General features: G+C 54.9%; 1 protein-coding gene across 1 annotated transcript; it reads right to left on the bottom strand.

Annotated features, from left to right (window-relative positions):
* Positions 1-4,081: 4,081 nt before the first annotated feature.
* Positions 4,082-10,770, bottom strand: Tnnt2 (troponin T2, cardiac type). The gene is made up of 11 exons (XM_026397137.2): positions 10,757-10,770; positions 10,572-10,607; positions 9,639-9,672; positions 8,446-8,506; positions 8,078-8,194; positions 7,250-7,327; positions 6,735-6,845; positions 5,515-5,624; positions 4,957-5,047; positions 4,656-4,696; positions 4,082-4,294 (listed from the first exon to the last, which is right to left on the bottom strand). The coding sequence occupies exons 4-11, from the start codon at positions 8,497-8,499 to the stop codon at positions 4,249-4,251; spliced, it is 648 nt and encodes a 215-aa protein (XP_026252922.2). The 5' UTR covers positions 8,500-8,506; positions 9,639-9,672; positions 10,572-10,607; positions 10,757-10,770; the 3' UTR covers positions 4,082-4,248.
* Positions 10,771-24,293: the final 13,523 nt, after the last annotated feature.

Genomic DNA, 24,293 nt, shown 5'->3' with positions numbered 1-24,293 from the left:
ACATGGCCAGTGCACACGGCAGAGCCACAGGGTAGGGTGGAGAGGGGTGGAGTGGTGTGGGATGGGGTGACCTCTCTCCTGCCCCAGGGCCTGGGTGCTTTGCACAAATGTGGAAATCTTTTCCTCCTTAATCTTCAGTTTGAGAGCAATTTAAATTCCTGCAGCTGTTGGGGTGGGGGTTGAAAGCCTGGGGTGGGCAGGTGCGTGAGGCCACAGAGCCATGGATGGAGGGCTGGGCTGGACACTCAGATCTGGCATCTGGGAGTCACAGCTCAGAGAGGCCTTCAGTGTAGGGGTTCTCAGGATAAGAGCAGAAACAGGGGCTTCAGCAAGGAGCAGAGGGGTGGGGAGAAGCTGGACAGGCAGAGAGGGAAGGAAGGATATTCTAGGAGCAGGAAAGGTATCACAGAGGCAGCAGAGAGCCCTGCGGAAACAATAGCTAGCTCCTGTGGCTGGAAAGTAAGGGTAGAGGGAAACTGCAGAGCGTCCCTGAAGCCTCACCCCTTACAGCCCTGCTCATGTTTAGAGCCAGGGCTCAGCCCTCCCTGAGGTTCACACACTCTTTGCAGAGTTGAGGGATTACCCATCACTGAGGCAATGACAGGGACTTCCATGACCCTCAGGTCCCCCACTGCCCACTCCTCGCACAGGAATGGCCTCCCCCAAGAAAGAGGAGGCTGCCTGATTGCTCTTGCGTCCTGGGCAAAGGCCTATCAATGCCGCCTCCAGGCTGGCCTCCTGGTGTTGGACACAGCACATCTCCTCTCTAGCCCTGGGTGGGCAGGGTGGAAAGGGGCAGTGGGAGCTGAGCCCCGGGCACTCACACTCTGGGCCACCCCCACCCTGCTCACAGAGGCTCCAACGCTGACCCAGGCACTGGAGCTTGTAGAGATTGGGTTCTCCTCAATCTACAACGTCCACAAGTCAGGAGTCCCAGAGACCTAGGTTCAAACCCCTCTTTGCCAGTTGCTAACTGGATGGCACATTGCTTAAGCTGTCTGAACCTCAGTTTCCACCTCTGCCATGTGGGAGTGACCTGTGGGCCACAGGTGCTTGTTCAGAGACAACAGTTCTAAGTGCCTGGTGCAGGGGCAAAGTGAGAACCCACGAGACATATGTTGTGCAGAAAAGAAGTGAGTTGACCTGGATCCTCTGTATTTTCCCCAACTTATGCTGGGTCTTCCTCTCTACGCAATAACAGGGCAGGCTAAACCTTCAGAGAGGATCTATACCCAGACAAGTAAGTGCCCATGCTATGCTGTGGGGACCTAGAGTTCAGCCTGGTCCCCCCTGTACCACCAACCTACCCCACCCCTAACTGGGGCCATTCAGAGAGCCTGGCCCTGGGGCCCACCCTGAGACCAGCCTCCCCACTACCTGGGCGGACCCACGAAAGTGCAGGACCGGCCCCACCCTTTCCAGAAACCAGGCTGCAGAGTTAGGGGTGGAGGCGGCACAGAAGCGAGCTCCACCACCTCCATCCGGGCAGTGGCACCGTCCTGGCCAAGTACCAGGAGAGACAGCCCATGGCAGTGGCTCTCATCCCCCTGCTCCCCGCAACCAACTCCCAGGGGTCTGGTCAGAAAGTTGGCATGGCCCTGGCTCCCAGATGGAAAGAGAGGTCCCCTGAGGCTCTCTGTAAATCCCTCTGCAAGGAGGGCTCAACCTGACTGAGCACTGGTGAGCCGGCTTCCCAGCCCCAGAGCCCCTGAGAGTGGCTAGTCAAAGTGGCTAGTCACAGGACAGTGGCCCTACTGCAGCCCCTTCCCACTCCTGAGTGGTCAGGAGGCCCAGACCAGCTCAGGGCCATCCTGTATCTCCAGTGTTTGATTCAACACCATGGCAATCAAAAAACTAGTGGACTTAATGAATTAACTACATGTAGCTATTTTTCCTACGTATGTTTACCTATGATAAAGTTTGATTTATAAACTAGGCAAATAAAATAAAAATATTGTAACAATGAACTACAATAAGAGTTATATGAAAACCTTCTCTCTCTCTCTCTCTCTCTCTCTCTCTCTCTCTCTCTCTCTCTCTCTTTCTCTCCCTCTCTAAATATCTTACTGTACTACTGTGTCCCCCCTTCTTCTGATGACTATGGATGATTGAAACCCCAGAAAACCTAATGTAACCAAACAGCCCTTGAATACTTTCATCACCAATAAATGGGGAATATTGGGGGGAGGGGTTAAAGATCTTTCTTGGACCCAGGTGACTTTAAAGAGAAAAGATATAACATGGGACTGACCTCAGGGGAGATGCAAAGGAGGGCAAGGCTGGCTCTGCCTCAGGATGTAGTTTTGGGGAGCACCCACCTCAATGGGCACGGAAGAGTGATCCTAAGGATCCAGTGGGAAGGGAGGAGCCAGAAGCAGGACCAAGGCTGCTGCCATCCCCTTATTGCTCCAAGGGTGACCTCGAGGCATAGGAGGTGGAGCCCCACAGGTACTTGATGGTGGTTGGAAAATTCTATCACTCTGGTTTTGGAACTAATGCCACTATCTCCAGGGGATGGGGTGCTGTCACATGTGCCCTTCCCTGTAGACTAGGGTGAGTAGAACTGGGGTTGTGCCCAGGAGCTGCTGGAAGGTCTTCTGGGGACCACAGTAAGAGCTCTTCTTAGGCCTGAGGCCCAGGCTCTTGCCTCCTGCCTGTTTGGGGGACACTGACATGGGGTCTCCTTGTCCCCCACTGGGAAATGCTTGGCTTCTGCTAATAGCTGTGGATCTTCAAACACACCATGCTAACTCCTGCTTCTAGGACATGATACGAGGCCCCCAAACCCACACACAGACCTCATCCCCCGTGACATTCTCCCCCTCTCCCTCTGAGACTCAGGGTAGACATACTTTCCTCCAGAAAGCCCTCTGCCTGCCAAGGCCAGGGGAACCATCGGTGCTCCCCAGCCCCTAGGCCCTCCTTGCTGCCATGCTAAGCTGGAGCCTGCGACTCGCTGTGTCCTGTGGGCCATGCCTGCTCAGATCCCAGCACGCCTGTCCAGGGCCAGACCCAGCAGTCAGCTCAGGAGGTGGCTGTCCACAGGATGGACCGAAGGAACAAGGAACAGAGCTAAGGCGGAGCCCCTCCCATCACCCCAGGACCGTGTTCTTGTGGTGTCGATCACTGGTGTCCGTCACAGTGCTTGGCACACAGCATCAACAGGCCTATACTATATCCCAAGGGTATAAGGGGTGACACAGTCCTGGGTGGCACTGAGCTAGTGGTCGCAGCAAGGCCCACGTGCTCAGAGTGAGGAGAGGTGGGTTTCCAATGCCTGAGAGATGTGGACGCCTTCTAAGAGACAGGGCCCCTGGGCTCCTGTGGATGGATGGAAAATAGGTAATGGGCAGAGGCATTCCAGGAGACAGAGTGGCCGGAGGAGAGGTTTGGCGGTGCAGGAGGACAAGCCCCTTTCAAGGATGTAGCCTGGAGACCTTTGAAACAGCTTCTCTCCCATCCTGTGGGGTTTGCATATCCTGTTAACTGAAATCCATGCTGCCATGCTATGTGCTTTAGCTCAGGGACACTGTGATCCCCAAGAAGTGGCTTTAAGCCTTAGAGGATATACAGGTCATCGGAAGGGGAAAACCATGTCACCCAGACTGGGCCAGGCCTCTCAGAAGCTCCAGCCTCAACAGCTGCCCAGGAAACCAGCCTCCTTTCCTCCCTCAAGAGCTCTCTGCCCCATAGACTCTTGGCTCTGAGTGCCCTGGCTAGGAGGAGGAAGAAATAGCAGCTATCCAAAGAGGACTGCATTGTTCTCAGGGAGTGAGTCAAGCAGTGGGCACCCCACACACACGACAGTGCCCTCCCCAGGGTGCTGCTCCCCAAGACTCACAGTGGCTAAAGTCACAAGCCCCTTCCACTGTTGGTGACTCCCTTCTGGACTCTGAGAAGACGAGCATTCCCTGCCATGGCCTCTCCCATCTGGAGCAGATGGAAGGGACCAGACGCTCCTCCAAGCTTAGCCAGATACCAGGGCTCTGATGGCCACCCTGACTTCCTGAGACTAGGATCTCATCTCAGGGGAGGTGACAGAAATGCCATTCTGTGTGTGCAATGTGCGATGGCTTTTTATTCCTGGCATGGTGTGGGCAGGGGGCAGGCAGGAGTGCTGGCTTCCAGCTAGGCCACCTCCTGGTCTCCAGACAGGACCCTCCTGGGGTTCCCAGGAGGGTCCCAGGAGCTGAGGGGTGCAAGGCAGGAACACAGGCGAGAAGAGCTTTGGTGAAGAAGACGTGGGCCCTACTTCCAGCGCCCAGTGACCTTGGCCTTCCCGCGGGTCTTGGAGCTGCAGGGGAAAGCAGGACCATTACCTACAGGCACAGTAGCAGGTCTCCATGGGGAAGGGATAAAATTGAGGGATGCTGAGGGTTAAGAGGAGCAGCCTGGAGCTACCTCCAGGGGCAGAACAGGGTAGCAGCTGCAAGCTGGAGTGAGACCTCTGGTCCTACATACCATCCCCTACTGTCAAGGAACTGCCAAGAGGGAGAGAAGGGAGAATTGTTGGAGGAGCCACAAAGGGAAGTCTACAAGCTGAAGGAGAGGAGGAAGGGGTGGGAGCCCAGAGCTGTCCAAGGAGCAGGATGGCTGGAAGAGGGGGACAGAGCGGGCAGGAGATAGGGTCTGAAAGAAGGACCTCAGACACTTACACTTTCTGGTTGTCATTGATCCTGTTTCGAAGGACATTGATCTGTAAGAAAAGTGGAGAAAACAAAGAACAATTCAGCTCAGGTCTCAGGAGGCCTGGGATGAGGGAGGTGGGAGCTCAGTGCAGCCCAGGGGAGGGCGAGAGGGCACGGACACCGTTGGAGACAGGATGTGGGGTCGAGGTGCATGAGTTGAATGGAGTGACTGGGGACATGGAAGAGGTCCTGAGGGGCAGCAGTGGTGTGGACCCAGTCAAACCAGGAGAAGCATAGCATGGGAGGGGGTGTGTAGCGTGGGGCTCACTTCATATTTCTGCTGCTTGAACTTCTCCTGCAGGTCGAACTTCTCTGCCTCCAGGTTATAGATGCTCTGCCACAGTTCCTTGGCTTTCTCCCTGCATGCGCCACAGTGGGAATGGAGCAAGGGTCAATAAGGACAGCCCTCACTGCCCTTCACCCTGGTCCTGACCCAGCCCCTGGGGCCCCAATGGTAGTGCAGAGTGTGTAGGAAACAACACCAGGGGCTTCCAGAGCAGAGTTCTGAGAACTGGGAAGAAGCAGGAGAAGCCCTCCTGGCACTGAGATCATTTAGCTCAATCCCCCTCCTGCCTCCAGTGAGCAGGTGAGCAAGTTGAAGTGCCAAGCACAGACAGTTAAGGGGCCTGCTCAGTTCTCTCTACCTATCCACAAAGCTCAGATGGGTTGGGTCTGACCTGGCCCAGCCTGAATTCCCAGCAAACCCAGTTTAGGAAATGTGAGGGTGGGGCGCCCTCTGGTGGTTCCCAGCAAGAAGTGCCCTCCACCAAACCTCCAACCCCTTACTAAGACCTCAGTGCCCAAGGAATCATGGGCCTGGCCCCACCTCAGTTGGTCTTCATTCAGGTGGTCGATGGCCAGCACCTTCCTCCTCTCAGCCAGAATCTTTTTCTTTTTCTCACGTTCAGTCTGCCTCTTCCCAGTCTTCCGCTCGGTCTGAATGGGGTGCGGTGAGCAGGGGGACATGGCTAGAGACCACCCCTCCCTGTCCCCTGACCCTCCCAATCTGCCCCTGGGAGTAGGATGCTCCTGCAACACCCCACACCATCCTCTGCCTGGATTCCCCTGAGAAACAGAGGCAAGGGCAGGGAGGATATCTCCACCCTTCCTCCCATGCCTAGATGGTGTCCTCCACCTCTCTGGGCTTCCTCCTCCCCACCCAGCCAGAACTCTGCACTCCCCTCCCCAGCAAGGCACCTCCCCTCCCAGGGATCTCCTTACAACTAAAGGGAGGAAGAGAATGTGAGGTTTTGGTACCCACCTGGGCTTGCTAAGCCAGGAAACCATGAGAGAAAGACCCAGAGAGAAAGATGGAGACCGTGACAGAGACATAGAGAGAGAAGCAGAAGACAGGCAGAGAGACAGGGAGGAAAAAGTGATTCAGATGCTCAGCGCAGCAGGCCTTCTGGTGGACAGGGAGGAAGCTAGGGCTTTGGGCAGGGGCTTCTTTGATAGCTCTTGGCTGGTAGGGTCACCATAGGGCAGAGGCATAGTGGCAGAGTTGGGGACTTTGGAAATCTAAGAAAAAGTTCTGATCTTTCCAGCTGCATAAAGAAAATCAACACCTCCTCCTGCAGTGGGGCAGAGGAACAAAGGGAGTTCCTAGGAACAAACTGCCTCATGGAAAGTATAACAGACACTTTCCATGTTAGCTCATGGGACCTTCTCAAAAGAGCAGGGCAGGCAATATCAGTCCCATATGAGGAAACAGACTGGGCCCACACAGGTGTGTGTGGCACAGCTGGGTCAACCAGGCTCTGACTCCAAGCCCAGGGCTCTTCAAGCTGCACCCAACCATCTTGGGGGTGCATGGGTACCCAGGGAGCTAGAGGCGTGTTAGTCTCTACCCACAGCAGGCCCCTCATAGCAAAGCCACAGTCGGACTGAGAGTCCCCCGGGGTGGGCCTGAGGAGCCCTCAGACTCCTACCCCAGCAACAGGGAAATTGTTCCTGGAATTCAATATAAAACTGCCAACTACAGCTGACACCTCACTTCTCAAGGGTACTCCGGGACCTCCTGGCTACCCCAGCTGCCCCCCTGCCTACCTTCTGGATGTAGCCTCCAAAATGCATCATGTTAGACAAAGCCTTCTTCTTCCGGGCCTCGTCCTCGGCCTTCCTCCTGCTCTCCTCCTCCTCTCGCCGGGCCCTCTCCTCCTGGTTTTCAGAGAGGAGGAAGAGGGCAAATTAAGGGTGAGAGGGGGAAAGCCTGGCTCTGGGCTGAAGCCAAGGGTCTGCATGGGTGGGATCAGCTCTCTCCCCACTGGGCAAGGAGCTGCAGAGGGTGCCCCAGCTCTGGGCAGGCACGAATGAGGCCCTGGGCTGGCCTAGGGCTCTGGAAGGGACCTCAGCAGCTGCACAAGAGAGGACAACGGGGCCCTCGGTTCTTAGCCTGCATTAGGGAAGGGATAAGTGCTGGGGAGTCTTAAAACACCAGGATTGGGAGGTTTACTGGTGTGATGTCAGAGCCAAGACCATGGCCCATGCTGACTTGGTGCACGCTGCCTCTTGACCAAATGGCATTTATGAATAGAGAGCTGGGAGCTGTCAGGGACACTCACAGCCAGGCGGGTCTGCCGTTCCTTCTCCCGCTCACTACGGATGCGCTGCTGCTCAGCCCGCTCAGCTCGTCGCTTCTCCTAAGGAGAGAGGCAGAGGCCCCAGTGTGCATCTGAGAGGTGATGTCACCCACCAGGGATGCCCTGGCTCCAAGTGCTCTCAGCCAGCTCCACAGATGCAGAGAGTCCACCCCTTACCAGGTGGGCCCCAGAGAAGAGTGTGCTGACTGTGTCAGGATGGCCACAGAGGACATGACAGGGGACCCACACCCAGCATTGCATGTTGGAGACCATCTCCACTATGTGGCTTTTGCTATCTCCCACAAGGGCTATGCTGCTGCCCCAGCCCTGGCCTCTGGGCTCAAAGATAGACACGGGTTGCTGAGAGGAGCTACAGACAGGCAAGATAGGTGGAGAGGAAGAAAGGAACCAGAATAACTCTGTCCCCAGTGCACTGAGCTAGGAGCCTGCAGGTACTCCCATGGTCCCTGCATTAGCGGGGTAGCTGGGCTTGGTGGGGAAAAGGCAGGGACGGAGAGACCACGGGCATTTGAGTAGTCATTGCACAGCCAGGGCCTGGGCTAGGTACTGCCAAGGTCCCGAGTGGCCACTTTCAGCTCCTGCCAACAAGGAGCACCCAGGCTGGCAGGGAGAGAAGGGGACCCAAGGAGCCACCATGCAGGGACACAAGAGCAGCTCACTGCAGCAGGGATCCTGAGGAAGGGCCACACTCTGCAGGACCTGGAGCCTGGGCTGGCTGTGGAGGAGGCCGGCCTGATGCAGGGAGGAACAGGGATGCTGGGGGAGGTGGGCTGGAGACTGGACACCTACGATCCTGTCTTTGAGAGAAACCAGTTCCTCCTCCTCCTTCTTCCTGTTCTCAAAGTGAGCCTCGATCAGCGTCTGCAGCTCATTCAGGTCCTTCTCCATGCGCTTCCTGTGGATGTCCTGTGGGTGGAGCCCTGGGGCTTAGAGGCTGCCACCTTAGTCCAGTGGACAGGTGGACCAGATAACCCCTGCCCAGTGCAAAAGGCTCTGAATCCAAGCCAGCACTCAAGGGTGGGCACCCAGCCTGGCCTGTGCTAAACACCATTCTACCCATCTGCCCCCAGCCCACAAAGCCACAGGGTCTCTCACCTCATTAGAGCTCTGGTGACCACTCCCAGCCCAGACCTACTCTACCCACAGCCACCACTCACATCAAAATCCACTCTCTCTCCATCAGGGATCTTGGGTGGCACCAAGTTGGGCATGAACAGCCTGTTGGGAGGGGAGTAAGAAGTCAGAGGAGTAACCCCGCTCAGAACCCGAGGAGCTGCAAAGGGCAGGCAGGGCCTTCTCCTTCCTACAGGGACTTCCACACGGCCCCAGCCCACGCACAGTGCTGTCACACTAATGTCAACCCTAGTAGTCTCCATGCTTGCTCAGCACCTGGGAATACACAGAGCCCTCTCACACATGCCATTGTGTTCTTATCCTCACAATATGCCCAGAGAGAAGGCAGCAGCGCCCATCTCCCTGAAGACTGAGAGGCTGAGACAGGATGGCGTATGGGGCTGAGTCCACATCCCTGTGGTTGACCCTGAGACTCTGTCCAGGAGCCCAGGGATTCCCACAATTTGGTGTTGATCCCAACACACATATGGAGTCTGTGACACCAGGCCAGGGTGGGGCCTCTGGTCCTTGGTCTCCCCATCTGCCCTCAGGTCTGTCTGATGCTGAAATGAGACTATGCAGGGTACACACAGTGGCCAGCAAAGGGGAGGGGGCTGGATGCGGGAATGGGGCTCAGCCTGGCTTGGGAGGGAGCTGGTTTCCGCTGAACCCACAGAAGTGGGGCCAGGCCCGCGAGTGGACCCGCACCATCTGCTGGCAGGACCAACGTCACCAAGAGGGGAATGCTCCCTGCCCCCAACCACCATCCAGTGCCTCCAGGGGTGGTATCGTATACAGCCAAGCTGCCCTGTGTTGGGGGCTCTCTGAAGCCACCCCACCTAGTCTGGCATGGGATGTTGCTTGGTTTCCCAAATTCTCCTCCCTTTTTCCCCAGGTCCCACCTCAGCCCTGGAGGAGGGGGTTCTGGTCATCCTGGGGTAAAGGTGGGTGTGTCTGTCTGCCCAAGGCCCTGACTCGTCCATCCCCTTTCTCTAGCCCCATCCATGTCAGGGTGCATGATTGGTAGTGGAATGTGGGAGAGAATTCAGCCCCATTCACTCCCTCAGGCAAAGAGCCTGGTGCAATATACAACCTGTACCACCGTATGTGGTAGTCTGTGCCTATTACACCCCCAGCTCATGCCCACTGTGCCACACTGCACTCCCATCTTGTCCTCACCGCCCTCCCTCACAGGCCCTCTGCTCCCAGGGCCTGACCACAAGTGCCTCCCACTCACCTGGGCTTGGGTTTAGACTCCTCCACTGGGCCATCTGGAGGAGAGAGAAGCACACAGCCCCAGGGTCAGGAGGCCCAGGCCTGGTCACAGCTCCACCCCTGTGGTTTGGGGGCCTGGGGGCCTCCATTTCCCCCTCTACACAGGGAGTCCCAATTCCAGGAACACCAAAAGCCTGAAGGCAGCTGGGGTTGTAAACCCCCAAATTCCTGTCCCACAGCAGCTGGGGGGTGGGGGATGTCAGGGGACAACCGGGTCGGGCACACACACACTCGGCACAGGACAAAAAAAGCCTTCTCTTGTTCAGCAGTTCCAGACAAGGCAGGTTGGCTTCTCTGCTTCACTGTGAGGAGGGGCCTGTGGAGAGGTCCCCGGGGGCTCTGACCCCAGAATCCTCTCCCGAGTCAGCCATCTTGGTTGCCCCCTGGACTTCCTGGAGGCCACTAGGAGGGCCAGAGATCTGGGCCAGAAAACTAGTGGGCAGGGTTCCAAGCCTCAGCTGCTGTCTTTGCTGAGGAGGTGTGACTGCCACCACCTGGCGGCCTGGTAAAGGCTGTGATGTGACAGTGGCCACGTCGATGGCCTACCACACGGCCCACCACACGGCCACCTGAGCCTTGGGAGTTCATCTTACAAACACTGCACCCAACTACTATTTAGCCTCTGTGCCAGGAGCTGCCTGAGTGCATGTGACTTCTGGGTCCCCTTGTCTGCCCAGATCGGGGGCCTGGACACTCTTCCCCTCTCCTACTGGACACCCCCAAAGCAGCTTCTCTGAGATGAGGAGGGTCAGGGGTTAAAAGTTATTTGTCCAAAACTCTATCCTCCTTTCTCCTGCCCCGACTCCCTGGAAGGAAGCTGTGGACAGTCTCCCCCAAGCTACTGTGAGGAGTCCTGGTGCGTCCCCCAAACCTCTCTCGATGTCCACAGCCTCACCTTCAGCATCTCTGGCTTCCTCTTCTAGTCCATCTTCTAAACAAAACATGAGGGTTAATGAAGGTCCAGTTCCGAGCTCAGATTCCCCCCAAGAGCTTTCCCCACGAGCAGGTCCTGGCTCAGCCCAGCCTGCTGGCTTCTGGGGTCAGGGTCTTTCACACATACACAGTGCCCCGGGCTCGTACCTTCGGCCTTGGTCTCATCCTCAGCCCCAGTCCCATCTTCAGCCTCCTCTTCTGCTGCCTCGTCCTGCTCTGCAGAAGTGAACCGGACCCAGTGAACAACCTGGCCCTGCAGCACCCAGAACAGATAGGAAGGGGGCACCCAGAAAGGACAGCAGAGACAGGGACCCAGGGCCAACAACTTCTGGGTCCAGATGGATTGGGGTCAACCAATGTGAATAGGAGGCTGCTCTGTTCTTGATTTAAACCAAACGTCAACAAAAAAATATATATATATACCTAATCTGGCCCCTCAAAATGTCCCTGTACATGAAGTTGGCCCGCAGTCACCCCCACTCATTCATGTCCTGTCTGTGGGTGCGTTTGTGCCCCAGTCACAGAGCTGAGTAGTTGAGGTAGAGACCATGGCCCGAAAGGCCTCCAGTATTTACTCTCTCTTCCTGTGCAGAAAGCGTTCGCCACCCCAGGTTGCGGTGGGGGGGGGGGGGACCACAACAGAAGGGCACAGTCAGGCTTGTGAAGAGTTGTTTGATCCCAAATTTGCCTCTCTGGGAGTTTGGGAATCAGAACTGGGCCTTTCCCAAAATGGAAACCTGTTCCCTACCTGGAGGTCACCAGGAGGGCCAGAGATCTGGGGTAGAAGCAGATTAGGATGTGGGGTGTCTCTGGGGCTCCATCTACCTGACGTGACCTCAATGACCTCCCTGGGGGTCTGACTCCAGCTCATTCCCCAACTCTCGACCCCAGGAGTTCTACCCGGTGCCTGGCACCTTAGGATGGGCCCTGCTTAAGGTGAGATGTCAGGGAAGCTCCTGTCTGGGGCCCAGGGACTCTCCAAGTCTGGACACCCTTCCTCTGTGTCTAAATGAAACCAAGACAGGGAGCCTGTGTGGGTGGATGAGATGCCCACAGTTAGTATCTGTACTATCCTAAAGGTGGTCAGGATTTCTCTGTTTTCATCCATTTGCTTAGCAGGATGTAAACCCTGCCCTTTCCGGCTCTTGGAGTAGACAGGTTTTGGGGCAGACAGGGTGACATCACCACCACGGCTCTGCCTGTTGAAGTGCTTGGCAAGGCTCCTTGACTGATTGACAAGGACAGCCTCTTGGCAGAGGCAGAAAAAAATGCCTCAGGACAGAAGGAAGGGCGCACACCAGGGAGAGAGTGCAGCCTCCTTCCCTCTGCCCCATGCTCTCCCTCCTCCTTTCCCAAGTCTGAATCTCTCTGAGGCCTGCAGATGCCTCTTCTTTGATCCCTGCAAGAGGCTTACCTCAAAAAAGATCCTTCCAGAAGGCATGAGTCTAGAAGGCCAGTTTGGGGGTCCCCCTTCAGGCCACCGTTTTAACACCTCTCTGGGCCACCCTATGTGTGCTACCAGGCACCCTCACCCAGGGGTCATGCCACAGACCCGAAGAGGGGTGCTCCCTGCTCCTCCTGGCTGCCTACTGCATCTTGGGACATCACTGTGGGCCTAAGTTTGTTCTAAAATAAGCCCCAGTCTGCTTCCATTGCCCTCGTGCTAACCCTGGGCGCTGGGGAGAGTCCAGCCCCACCCCTCCCCTCAGCAGGGCACATCTAAAAGCTGACATCATGTCCTCTCTATTCTGACTATTTCCAGGGCCCCAGTTGCTCTTCAGATGACTTTCTCCGCAGACCCCTTGACCCCTGGCCACCCTGCCTGGGAAAGGCCAACTCCTAAGGAAAGACCCAGCCTGGAGCCCTGGGATGTGCCGTGGGGGCGGGACAGGGGGGCTATTCACCACAGTCAGGAGCCTCCCTCTATGGCCTCCAATGAGGAGCACAGGGAAGACCAGCCAGCCTGGGTCTTTCCCACTGCCCAGCCCAGGAGAAGCCAGTGACCCTGGAGGATACGCAGGTTCTGAAGGTCTCAGAACTGTGGTCCTGGCCCCTCTGAGACTGGGGAGGAAAGTGACTGACCCACTCAGCACTCCCCGCCCCAAAGACAGGGCCCCTGGACAAGCAGGTGGCACTCAGGACAGCAGGGAGCTGAAAGCGGGCAGGAAAAGCTGTACTACCGTCTTCGTCCTCTTGCCAGTCTTCCTCTTCCAGGTTCAGGGGTGGCAGCAGCGGAGGGGAGAAGCGAGACAGGTTAGTGTGGGGCGGAGAGCCTGGCAGTTTGCAGCAGCACAGGGCGTGGCCGTGACCATGCGGGGCTTGCAGTTAGCCTAAGGCCCACTTTGAGCAGCTCGGACAACTCCCTGCCCGTTAACTCCCCGGAGCCCCAGGTGCTTGGTCAGTAAATGCAAGATGACCTCACTCCCAGCCCACGTGAGAACCGAACACTCTGGCACACCTTGACAGAGGGAAGCATTCAGTAAGCACTAACTAGCAGCTCCCTGCTCTGCCTCTAGACCACGCAGCCTGAGACAGAGGCACCAAAAGAGCAGAGAAGGAGAAACAATTGATAACTGTCAAACTTCTCTATATTCCTGCTCCAAGTGAGTCTCTTGGACAAATCCCGTTTCCAAGTCGCACTTGGAAAGCCCTTCTTGGTACCCGGGGTGCTTCCCTGGCCTGGAAAAGGAAGTCCATCATCTAAGGCAGAGCATAGTTAACCCAGAGGAAATGTCTGGCAACTTCCTCGCTGTTCCAGCTGAAACCCTCCACCCCAGGAAGAGCTCACGCAGTGGAACAGTTTGTCTCCCAGAGGAAGAGATGCTCAGCGCTGTCCATACTGGAGGCACTGTGGCCACTCATAGCCCTTGATCTCCCTTGGTCACCAACAGCCAGGTCCTTAGCTGGGAAGGGGGTCCGCTGCACTGGGCTCAGACCCCTCTCACTGCAGAGAATGATTTTGTTAACTCAAGACTAAATCCGGCTGTGTGTAACATGCAGATTGGTCCCAAATCCAGAGGTCCAGCTTTCAAACCCTGCCACCCAAAACCTGCCTTCATGAAGTGGAAAATCCCAAAATAAAGGAAGCTCCACCATTTCAAGAGCTGGTGCAGGGAACATATCTAGAGATTGCTCCTTAAGGATTTGATATTCCAGGAAAACCAAACGTGATTCCAGGGGGTCTGGCTGGCTTTGCCTTTGAATCTCTCTCCAGTCTCCTCTTTGGCTAGACGCCCTTGGAGTGGCTCTAAATGTACAGGAGATGCCCCTCTTTTTCCCTAGAAGGCCTGGGGGAAAAAGGAGGAGCAGGCCCTGAAACCCCACCAACTCTCTTCCTGGAGCTTCCTCAAGACCCTTTCCCTAACCTCTGCACACCTTGTGCTGACGTGATATTTTGAGAATCTGCTGAGCCACCAAGAGGCAGGTTCCAGCCTGCCTGTGATACTGAGGCTTGTGGCGCCCGAGGGCCATTCTGGGCCATTTGTGGACTGGGTGGGGATGGCAGGGAGGTCTCTTAATCACTTCCTGTTTCAGGATCTCAGGAAGGAGAGGCCAGGGAGATCTTCCAGTGACATCAGGGACCCAAAGCTGAGGAGGGCAGATGTTAACACCTCCAAGAACAGGGACAACAAGACAGGCCTTTGCTAGACAATACTAATAAATCTTCATGTCTGTATATAATGTCTCAGGTAACTGGGCCTCTGCAGATTCGTAATTGAAAGACTATTAAATGGAATGTTCTTAGGTGGGACCATGGTACCGGGGCTTTGGGTTTTTCTTTATAGTGCTTATATTTAGAGATACACGCTGAAATATTAAAGCATGAAATGATATGATGTGTGGGAATGATTTGGGATGCATGTTTCCAAATAACTGGTGGCAGATGGAGAGAGATGAAAGAATAATAGCCATGAGCTGATGATTGTTGGCGGGTCATGAGTCTGGAGGGTGTTTGGGGGGTTTGGTTGTTTTTTGTTTTGGGGGTTTTTTGTTTTATTTTGTTTTGGGGGGTTGCTGTTGTTTTGTTTTGAGGGGAGCACAGAGTCTACGTTTATATGCCTTTCAGATTTTCCATGGTAAAGAAAAAATAAAAATAATTAATTAGGAAAAGTGGTAAAGAAAACAGTTGGCAGTTGGACACGGTGACACACGACTGTAATCCCAGCAGCTCGGGAGGCTGAGGCAGGAGGATCACAAGTTCAAAACCAGGCTCAGCAACTTAGCAAGGACCTAAGCAACTCAGTGAGACCCTATCTCAAAATAAAATACGAAAAAGGGCTGGGGAGGTGGCTCAGTGGTCAGTGCCCCTGGGTTCAATCCCCAGCACCAAAAAAGAAAAGAAAATCGTTGACAGAGGAGACAGATTTAAACTTTATATCTGTCTCAAGACCAAGCAATCAAGGTAGGCTGCCCCCCACAAAGGGACCACAGCTGTTGGGAGTCTCTGTTCAGCTGGGTTCAGGGCAGAGACAGGCAAGCTGTTTCCCGAGGGCTCCCAGGGAATAGTGGGCTCCTGATATCCCTCCTGTCCAGCCCTCCACCTGCCCAAGGTACATACCTTCCACAGCTGTTTCTGCTCAGAAGAGAAGGCCAGGTCAGTGAGAGAAGAGAGAAGAAGTGGGTCAGTTTCCAGCCACACTGTCCTCCATCCAAATGTGCATACGTGCGTGTGCTTACCTTCCTGCTCCCTGGGTGCAAAGGAAGATACTCTCAATGCCTACACACATTCAAGAGCCCCCACATGCATGTAGGCGCGCGTGCGTGCGAACACACACACACACACACACACACACACACACACACACACCAGCCTTTCCCAGAAGATAACCCCATGTTTCATTCCCTCTTGCTTCGTGGAGTTCACACTTCTCTCCTGCTCTGCAAAGGCCCCCACTAACCTGGCCCACTCTTCTCACCCAAGCTATGTGTCACTGTCCCCAGCAAACTTCTGCATCATCCTGCTTGGTCCCTTTAGTGTTCTGCCAGCTTCCTCCTCTGACCTCACCTCTGGACTTCCCCTGGGCAGTGCCCCTTTCTAGAAAGCTCTTCCCCCCCCCCCCACCAAACCTCTTTGCTCTCCGAATGCTATGTTAGTAAGACCTGTCTTCTCCACAAACCTCCTTTGGCCATCCCAATGCCTGCTACCTCCCTCTGCGCCCCACATCTGCTTGCTAATTCCTTTCTGCAGTTTGTTGCACCCCAACAGCCCTGTGAGGACAGGGGCTGTGTGTGTGGCTCTGGGCACGCCCTGGCAGCACGCCTCCACAGGAGACTGTTATTGGTTTGCCTAGTGGTGTCCCTTTTCCAGCTTCTCTCCAAGACAGGACTGTGGACCAGCACCGTCCTTTCGCGCATAGGGACCCAAGGTGGAGTGTTAACGCTGGGCTCTGAGTGGGCGTGGTGGGGCATCAGAGGAATCCCAGCTTCTTGGCTCTTCAGCTAGTGGCTGGTCCCCACCCAGGTTGGACCCTGTTGACCCTGGAGCTGAGCTCCTGTGTTCCCAAAGTCCCCCAGCCTGAGATCTGCCTGGGGTCTGCTGCCCAGAGGTACAGAAGTGGAAAGAAAGAGGCCATATCCACCAGAATCTAGAGCAGGCAGCTGGGTGGCTCCTGAGGGGAGTGAGTGGCAAGGTGGAGGGGTCAACACTGGACACAGGATGCTCCCAGATACTCACTCCTCATACTCCTCCACCACCTCTTCTTCCACGTCAGACATGGTCTCTGCTCTGCCTCCAGAAAGAGAAAGATGTCAGAGCTGGCAGAAAGGGAGCCTGCCTTCCTCTAAGAGCTCTGGCCCCAGGTGGAGCAGGATCAGGGGGCCCTGGGGTGAATCTCACCCCACCTCTTATTAGCTGTGCAACCTGCAGGGACAAGCCTGTTTCCTCCTCTGTAAGAAGAGATCGCAGCACCAGCATCATAGCCAAGCAGCCAGCTAATGTCCCTTTCATCCCTTGCCCCCAGCAGGCATGCTGTCTGGGATTTTGTGTTCCCATTTATAACTCTGAAAGCAATGTTTGTCAACTCGCTCCACCTATCCAGTCTGCAGATGCCTTCAGGGCAGGGGGGTGCTGACAAGTCCACCCCTGTCCTCCTGCAAGAGCACCCCCTGGGAGGGTGACATGGAATGCCATGGAATGCCATTCAGCGATCGAAAGAAATGAATCATTGATGCACACAACTCAATGTGTCTTCGGGAAATTCTGTCGATTGGGGAAAGTTAGTTCCAAAGGTCATACATATGATTCCACTTATATAACATTCTTGAAATGGCAAGATTATAGAAATGGGGAACAGATTCGTTGTCAGGGGTGTGTGGAGGGTGGGAGGGAGGTGGAAGTGGTATACAAGGGTACTTGTGGGACCCTTGTGATTTTGCAACTGTTCAGTATCTTGACTGTGGAGATGTGTACATGAATCTACACAGGATAAAACTATAGAATTTAACACACACACACACACAGAATACAAGTGAAGCGGGAAAATCTGATTAAGATCCTTAATGGACTTATCAATGTGCACATCCCAGTTGTGATATTGCGCTATGGAGTATTTCAAATGTTTTCATTGAGGAAATTTGGGCAAAGGATGTAAACAATGTCTCTGTATTATTTCTTGCAACTTTCTTACAATTGCATATTAATCTATGCTACCTCAACAAAAATAGTTTCCCAGCCAGGTGTGGTGGTCCACACCTGTAATTACAGCTACTTGGGAGGCTGAGGAAGGAGGATCCCAAGATAGAGACCCATCTGGGCAACTTAGAGGCCCTGTCTCAAAATAAAATAAAAAGGGCAAGGTGGGGAGGGGTGTTGTATCTTAGTGGTAGAATGCTTGCCTAGCATCTGTAATGATCTGGGTTCAATCCCTGGTACTACAAACACACACACACACACACACACACACACACACACAGTTTCCCTGGGAAACTTGTGTTGAGATGCTCCCCTCTGGTGACAGGCTAGAATGATTTGGATGCCAGTCTTCCTCATTCATATGCTGAGGATGACATCTGGGCAAGCTCTCAACGTCTCTGAACCTTGCTTATTTCTCTGTGCTATGGAGATAAAGTGTTCACATCCTGCCTCTCTGAGATCTTTAAGAGGATCAGATTGATATTCAGAGAAGTGGAAGGCTCTGGGCAACGTCAGGAGCAGCTGGACACACGCAATTAGAGGGAGAGGTCAACAAGAGGTGGAAGAGAAAGGCCTGGGGTAGGAGACTTATCTGGTCTTAAATACTGGCCCCATCATGCCTTTGTATGTGGCCTTGGGAAGGTCATCTCACTTCCCTAACCCTCAGTTCCCTTTGCTGTGACATGGCTCCTCTCCTGGGATGGAGACAAGGGTGAGAGTTGGTATAAAGTGCCTGGCCCAGAGGGGCACCCAACTGATAGCAATTCTATAACTAACACCAGGAACAACGGTTACAACTAATAACAATTACAACCCAACCCTCCTGAGAGCACGCGTCCTCATTGGCAATCTGATGATCAGGCAACCATCCCGTTTATTGGGTTGGAAGGGATTCAAGGGACAAGGAAATGTGGGGTACGGCTGAAGTCAGGTGGGACAAGAATCAGGGTGACAGATGAGACCACGCTCTGATCTTTCTTCTGTGCCCTCTGCCCCCTCCTGCCCCACCTGAGACCTGCCAGAGCTTCACCACCCTCTGCAGCCTGACCCAAGCTGCCCAGATGGGGACAGCAGTTGGACAGTCCTGCTCACTCCTTTGCCCTCCCTGTATATGCCAATGTGGTGGCTGAGGCCATCCCCAGGCACCCATCTGTGGACATCCAGTGGGAGCCCTGGGTTGAAGCCATGTCCACTTCAAGGCAACCCTTCTGAGACTGAGGGGTTCCCAGGGAGCTGCTACTCCCCAGCGGTCCATCTGGATAGAGACGTCAGACTCGGCACCTTGGAAGCTGGGATGGGTTAGGGACAGCTGAGCAAGAACCACCCCTGCTCCCTCTGCTGGAGCAGGATAGAAACTGCGAGAGAAGAGTCCTAAAAATTCACAAGGAATTCTGCAGAGCAGCTCTGAGACACTCCCACGTTGAAGGACGAGGGGAGAAGAGATGTCAAATGTGTAAGGTGTCCCAACAGGGGACTGAGCCTCATGCTGCTTAAAAAAAACCCTCAAATCCCAGAGGGTTCAAACAGGTGTCAGGATGACGGTGGCCAAAGAGAAGAGATTGCTAACCCTGGGAGGGGTGGGGAGTCTGTGCTTGTAGATGAGCATCGCCTGAACCCCACATGAGCAGTCAGAACTTGGCCTGAGAACTTGGGGAGCTGCTACCTGAGCCCCCCCACCCCAGGAACTTGTTGCCTCGGGGAGGAGGGAGCAGTTTCTCAGGGGAATGGTATGTGGCTGGCCCTGGACCCGTGGCTTCTGGCTTCTCTCCGGGCCTGCCCTCTCACCAGCTCAGAGCCGCGGGGTGTGGCGCTGGGGCTCAGAGGAGGAAAGAGCGGCTTGGACTCCTCTCCCTGCTCCTGCAGCATCATCCAGCTCCTAAAAATAGTTCGAAGACCCTGGAGGCTGCGGAGGGCTTTTCAGCCAAGCCACTTGACCAGAGGCAGGACCTGATAAAGGGAAAGGGGAGGCTGAGCCTGGGGTCTCCCAAAGGGGAGAGGCTCAAGAATTTGGCCAGGCAAGGAATGGGAAGGTCCCCAGGCCCCTGGGGCCTCATACTCAGCCTCCCCCACTTCCTGGGCTGCTCTCTAGCCTCACTCCCTCACAGCAGGATATATCAGGTCGCCTTTCTTGGGGAGTAGAGCACCACAACACAGGGCCCAAAGAATACTGGCCTTGGGGGTCAAAAGATCAGTCTCCCACTCATGCTGGGTGACCCTAGTGAAGCCAGTGGACTTCAGGTAACCTGTCTATCAAATGGATGAGCTTCAAGTTCCCATCTTGTAGAGACTGTCTCGAAGTTTCTGAGGAACACAGACCCTGTCCATCAGCCTTTGCCGCAGTGTGAGCTAAAGGGTCTTCCTAAATCCACAGCTGTTGGCCCACCTGGGAAACCGAGGGACAGGCAGAGGGGAGGGGGGAGGGACAGCCTGAAACTCAATCCTCTTGGATTCCTCTTTTGCCCCAGGGGAGGACTTGCCCTGGGAGAGGAGGGTCAGAGGAGGAATTCGGGAGGTCAGGCTGCTTCCCAGATGCTTGAAATTCCTTCACACTGCATCCCGACCCCAAATTCCCTCCCCATGCCCAGGAGAAGCTAAAATCCAGGGGAGCTTCCCACCACTCCCAGGCAAAGCAAGGTCTGTCCCTCCGGACTTAGTGGGGGGGGGGGGTAGGACAAGCCTTTCACAAGCGACATGAGGGCTGCTAAACCCAGGGTCAACCCTTTCATGCTGATAAGCTTGGCTCACCCCAGGGAAAGGCCTCCCAGGGGGGTCTGCCCCATTAGCTCCCTTGCTTCTCAGCTCTTACTCTTCCCTAGGGAGGGGCCCATGCTGGGGCAGGAAAGTCCAGGGGAATTCACCAGTGGGCTTGGAGAAGCCCCAGAGGACCCATCTGCCTCTGGACATTTTGGCCTTTCTCAATATTCCCAGGACAGGTCTGAGTTCCTGGGGATGAGAGTTGACCACCAGGACTCATCTAACGGATATGGCCCAGGTCTCACCCTGATCTCTGGGCCTTAAGAAGAACCTGCCTAGAAAGCACCAAGTCATTTGAGGGGATCCCTCTTGGGTAGGTCTTCTCTGTATTGATGGCAGGCAGAGGACCAGCAAGGACCTAGGCCTGTCTACAGATGAGGAAACTGAGTCCCAGGGAGGGCAAGTGACGTATCCACACCTTTACGACTGTATAGCATCTTTAGTGGCAGATCCACGACTTCAGCCCCGGTCTCTAACTGCTAAAACGTTTTCTTTTGTTCCACTGCACTAAACTTGGGGTCCAGTCCCAGCAACATCTCCTCTGAAGGGTGGTCCCCTCTATCAATCCAGTGTCCACTCAGAATGGACACACGTAGATGCTGCGGAAAAGGTCCAGGGCCAGGACCCTCATGTCTCCCCCCCCCACCCCGCTCTCCCCTTCCCTAGAGCCTTGCCCAAATCTTACCTCTGAACAGGGGCTGCCGACAGATCCTGGAGGTCTGCTCAGCTGTGGCAGGGACTGGGTGAGGGCAGGGGATGGAGAGGCTTTAACCAGGCGCGTGGGCTGGGGCCTGGGGAGCCAAGCCCTGCGGTGGGAGGAATGTGCAGCAGGAGACGGGGAGGAGGGGACACAATGGAGGAGGGTTGGCTGCTATTTTGGCAGGTGCCAGGGACAGGGCTAAAGGAACATGTACCCCACGCCATATAAGCCCATGTGGTCCTCCAGCTGCTCAGATAAGCTATTTAAAACCAGGACAGATATGCAGGGAACAGGGCTGTCACATAAACCAGCTGTCCCTCTTGAGAATCCTGATAAAGCAGATGCCAGCAACCCAGGCCTGGGAGGGCAGGCTGGGGACAGAAGGCAACCTCCAGGATACTACACAAGCCTCTGCACCAGGGTCCCAGGGCAGAGGGTGGGTGCTTATCTGCATCAGTGGAAATGATGCTGTGGCTAAAGATGCTTTTCAGGTTGCTAGCTGCTTCTAACGAGCAGGCGGTGAGACCTACAGGCCTCAGTGAGGGCATCTCTAAAGTGGGCTTTCTCCATGACCCCCAAGGCCATGTGCCAAATCCTGTGCTCAAGCAATGGACTTAAACTGATAGAAGACATCAGATTCAAGTCAAAATGGTCATTCTCCTTGGATGGGCAGCTGGGTTATGTGAAGGGGACAGTGAGATTGAAATTCATTCCTCATCAGCTTTAAACTCATGATGGCCATATCCTGGGCACCCCGCTAGATCCACAGTGCAGGCCCAGGGTCTTTATTGTCAGTTTGCACAGGTATGTCATGACCGCGAGCACAGAGCCTGGCCCCTGGTAGGGCTGGTACACAAGGAAAATGAAAAGGAGAAGAGGGGACCCAGTCTGGGGGCAGCTGGGCTGATCTCCACCTCAATATCTCTGAATCTCCATGGCTTGCAGCCTACCTGACTTCAAAGAAGGAAGGGCCCTGTTCTGAACCAGGCCCACCTCTCCCCACATGCCCCTGAATGCTGAGCCCCTGCATTTCCGGATCTTGCCAATTAGTGATCCACACTCTTGGTTTTCCAGAGAAAAATAAATCCAGCCTCACCCTTTTTGGCCCCCTCCACCCCTCGCCTGGCCATGTGTCCAGCATTCCTGGTGCTCACGCTCCTTGGTCCTGCCAACTGGGAGTGACAGTGCTACATCCTGCCTATGGAACTTCCATTTGCTTCACACCCACGCTGCTAACAGACTCTATCAATCAGCTGACCCGGTCCCCTCCAAGGGGGACTCTGAGCCCAGTGGCCTTGATCCCCCTGCTACAGGCTTATCTCAGGTCACGTGGGCCTCCATCCTGCCAGCAGATCAACAGGAGGGCAAGCTAAAGCCACGGCCTGGAGGCCAGCATCCTGGGAAAAAGGGAGGCCTGAGGGTGGTGGCACCCTTTGTGCCTGCACACCCTCCCTGGGATGCCCAGTGAGGCAGGCTTCTGAGAACTTGGGAGCAAGACTCCGTGATTCCTTTGCTCATTTGCTTGAGTTGGCAGAGAGAGGCAGGTGGAGGGAGCCATTCACAGAGTGGAGGTGGCGAAGGAAGCAGGCTGTCCAAAGGGCAGCTCAGGCCTCCCTGACCCTATCTCTCACCCTAGCCCACCAGGACCCAGCTTGCTGCATGTCCTGGCCTGGAATCTCCTGGAACTTAGGAGTTGCTTTTCTTAACTTAAACTGAGCCACTTTCAGTGTGTCCCTATTCCTCATAAACCAAATAACCCTTCAGACACCCAAACCCTTGTTTGCACGGATGCCTGAAAGAGGAGTGTGGGCATCCAGACCCCACAGAGCCCCAGGAAAACCCCAGTGGATTCTTAGTGTCCACAGGCTACTGGAATGAACCTTCTACTAAGTGTTCTAAGGCAGGGCATCTTCGAGACAGCTGTAAGACAGTCACTTAGCTGACGGGAAAAGCAAGTCACCATCCAGCAGTCACACCTTAATATAACAGGGTTACTCCAGACCTGATTCAGATGCCTCTGTCCTTGAAAATAGTCACCTCCCAGTGCTTTTAGATGGGAAGAGAAAACAAAGCCAGAATGGTAGGTGGGGAGAAGCCTGTGCAGAGCAGGAAGGCAGGTCAAGGGGTGGCGAGTGCATGGGAGACCTATTCTGACTCCAGAGGGCGCTCAAGCGCCGCCTCCTCCAAGAGGCCTCCAAGCCACCTGGTCCCGGCAGCCTGCAACCTAGCACCAGCTGAAGTCACCTCCCATGAACATTTGTCTCCTTGGTTATCAGCTGCCTCCCCGACAGGAATGAAGACACAGCGCTCGTGTGTTGGGCACGTGAATGCAAAGGAGCCATGGAGTCTTGCCCCCAAGTTCTCCCTTAGAAGCCCGCGTCACTGGGCATCCCAGGGAGGGTGTGCAGGCACAAAGGGCACCACCACTCTGAGGTCACAGGTGCCAGAGAAGCCCTTCCCACTGCCCAGGAGCCTCTCCTAAGAAAGTCTGTGATGAGTTGTGTTGGCTGGAAAAGTTCACCTGCCAGGGGAACTTCCTGAAGGACATGAGCATGGGAAAGGCCTGAGAAGGTCATCTGCTTGAACCCTGTGGCTCAGAGAAGGGTTTGTCTAAGGTCATACCCATAATTCCATGCAGGGCCAGAGCAGTTGGGGTCCCCTCAGCCTCTGAGTACTCAGCCCACTCCTCCACCCTACCCCATTGGCTAACTCTGGACCAGGAGCTGGCGTACCCGCCATAGCTACAGCCCTGGTGGGGGTGTCAGGCGCTCAGGGCATGTCTCCAGGGTCCGCTACCCTAGCTCAGTGCACACGGGGAGCCAGCTACAGGAGGCTCACCTCTCCAATGGAGGTGGACCAGTCTGGAAACACTGGGAAGTCAGCACACACAGGGCTCACAGGGCCTGGTGCTGTCCTTGTTCTAGAGAAGTCCTGGGATTTTCCCAGGCATGCAAAGGGCATTGGGCAGAGGTTTGCATCTATTCTCACCTCCAGGTGGTTCTGAGAAAATCTAGAGCAGTCAATTGGGAGTAATTATTCTGTTGAATTTAAAAAAAAAAAAAAAAAAAGATAATTTTTACTCTAAAGCCTTAAAGGGTCTGGAAGGCCCCGGACTAACTTGCTTAGATTGGTTGGTCCTGGTTCTCCAGTGGGCACTTTCCAAGCCCACGTGGGCCATGGCATTGGGAAATGGAGGAACGGATTTGGGAAGGTTGGGATACAGACAGGCTTGGCACTGTGGGTGGCAGTTGTCAACTCCCAAGTCACCAAGCTAGGACCATGGAGCGGCAAACCTACTACCTTCCTAGGAGAAGAGGAGAGACTAGGAAAACATCCTCCCTCCCACCGCAGCCAAAATCTTCCCCCTTGCACCCTGCAGATGTTTCTTGTTAGAAAACAAAGCTTCCAGGAAGGAATTCGTTTTTAAGGTATCATTCATCATTTACACCTGAGAGTGAATGCGTTTATCAAATCTTTCCTGAGAACAGATTTTTTTTTTTTTTTCTGAGAGAGGGCAGGACAAAAAGTTGCACAAAAAGCCACTGAGCTTCTAGCCAGGCAGCATGCCAGGGAAGGGAGGGGAGAACGGGCAGGGGGTG

Source organism: Urocitellus parryii, chromosome 9 (assembly GCF_045843805.1).
Source record: "Urocitellus parryii isolate mUroPar1 chromosome 9, mUroPar1.hap1, whole genome shotgun sequence".
In the NCBI taxonomy this organism is placed as follows: Eukaryota; Metazoa; Chordata; class Mammalia; order Rodentia; family Sciuridae; genus Urocitellus; species Urocitellus parryii.
Note: the sequence above shows the minus strand (reverse complement) of the source record. Positions and strands in the feature narration are given on the sequence as shown.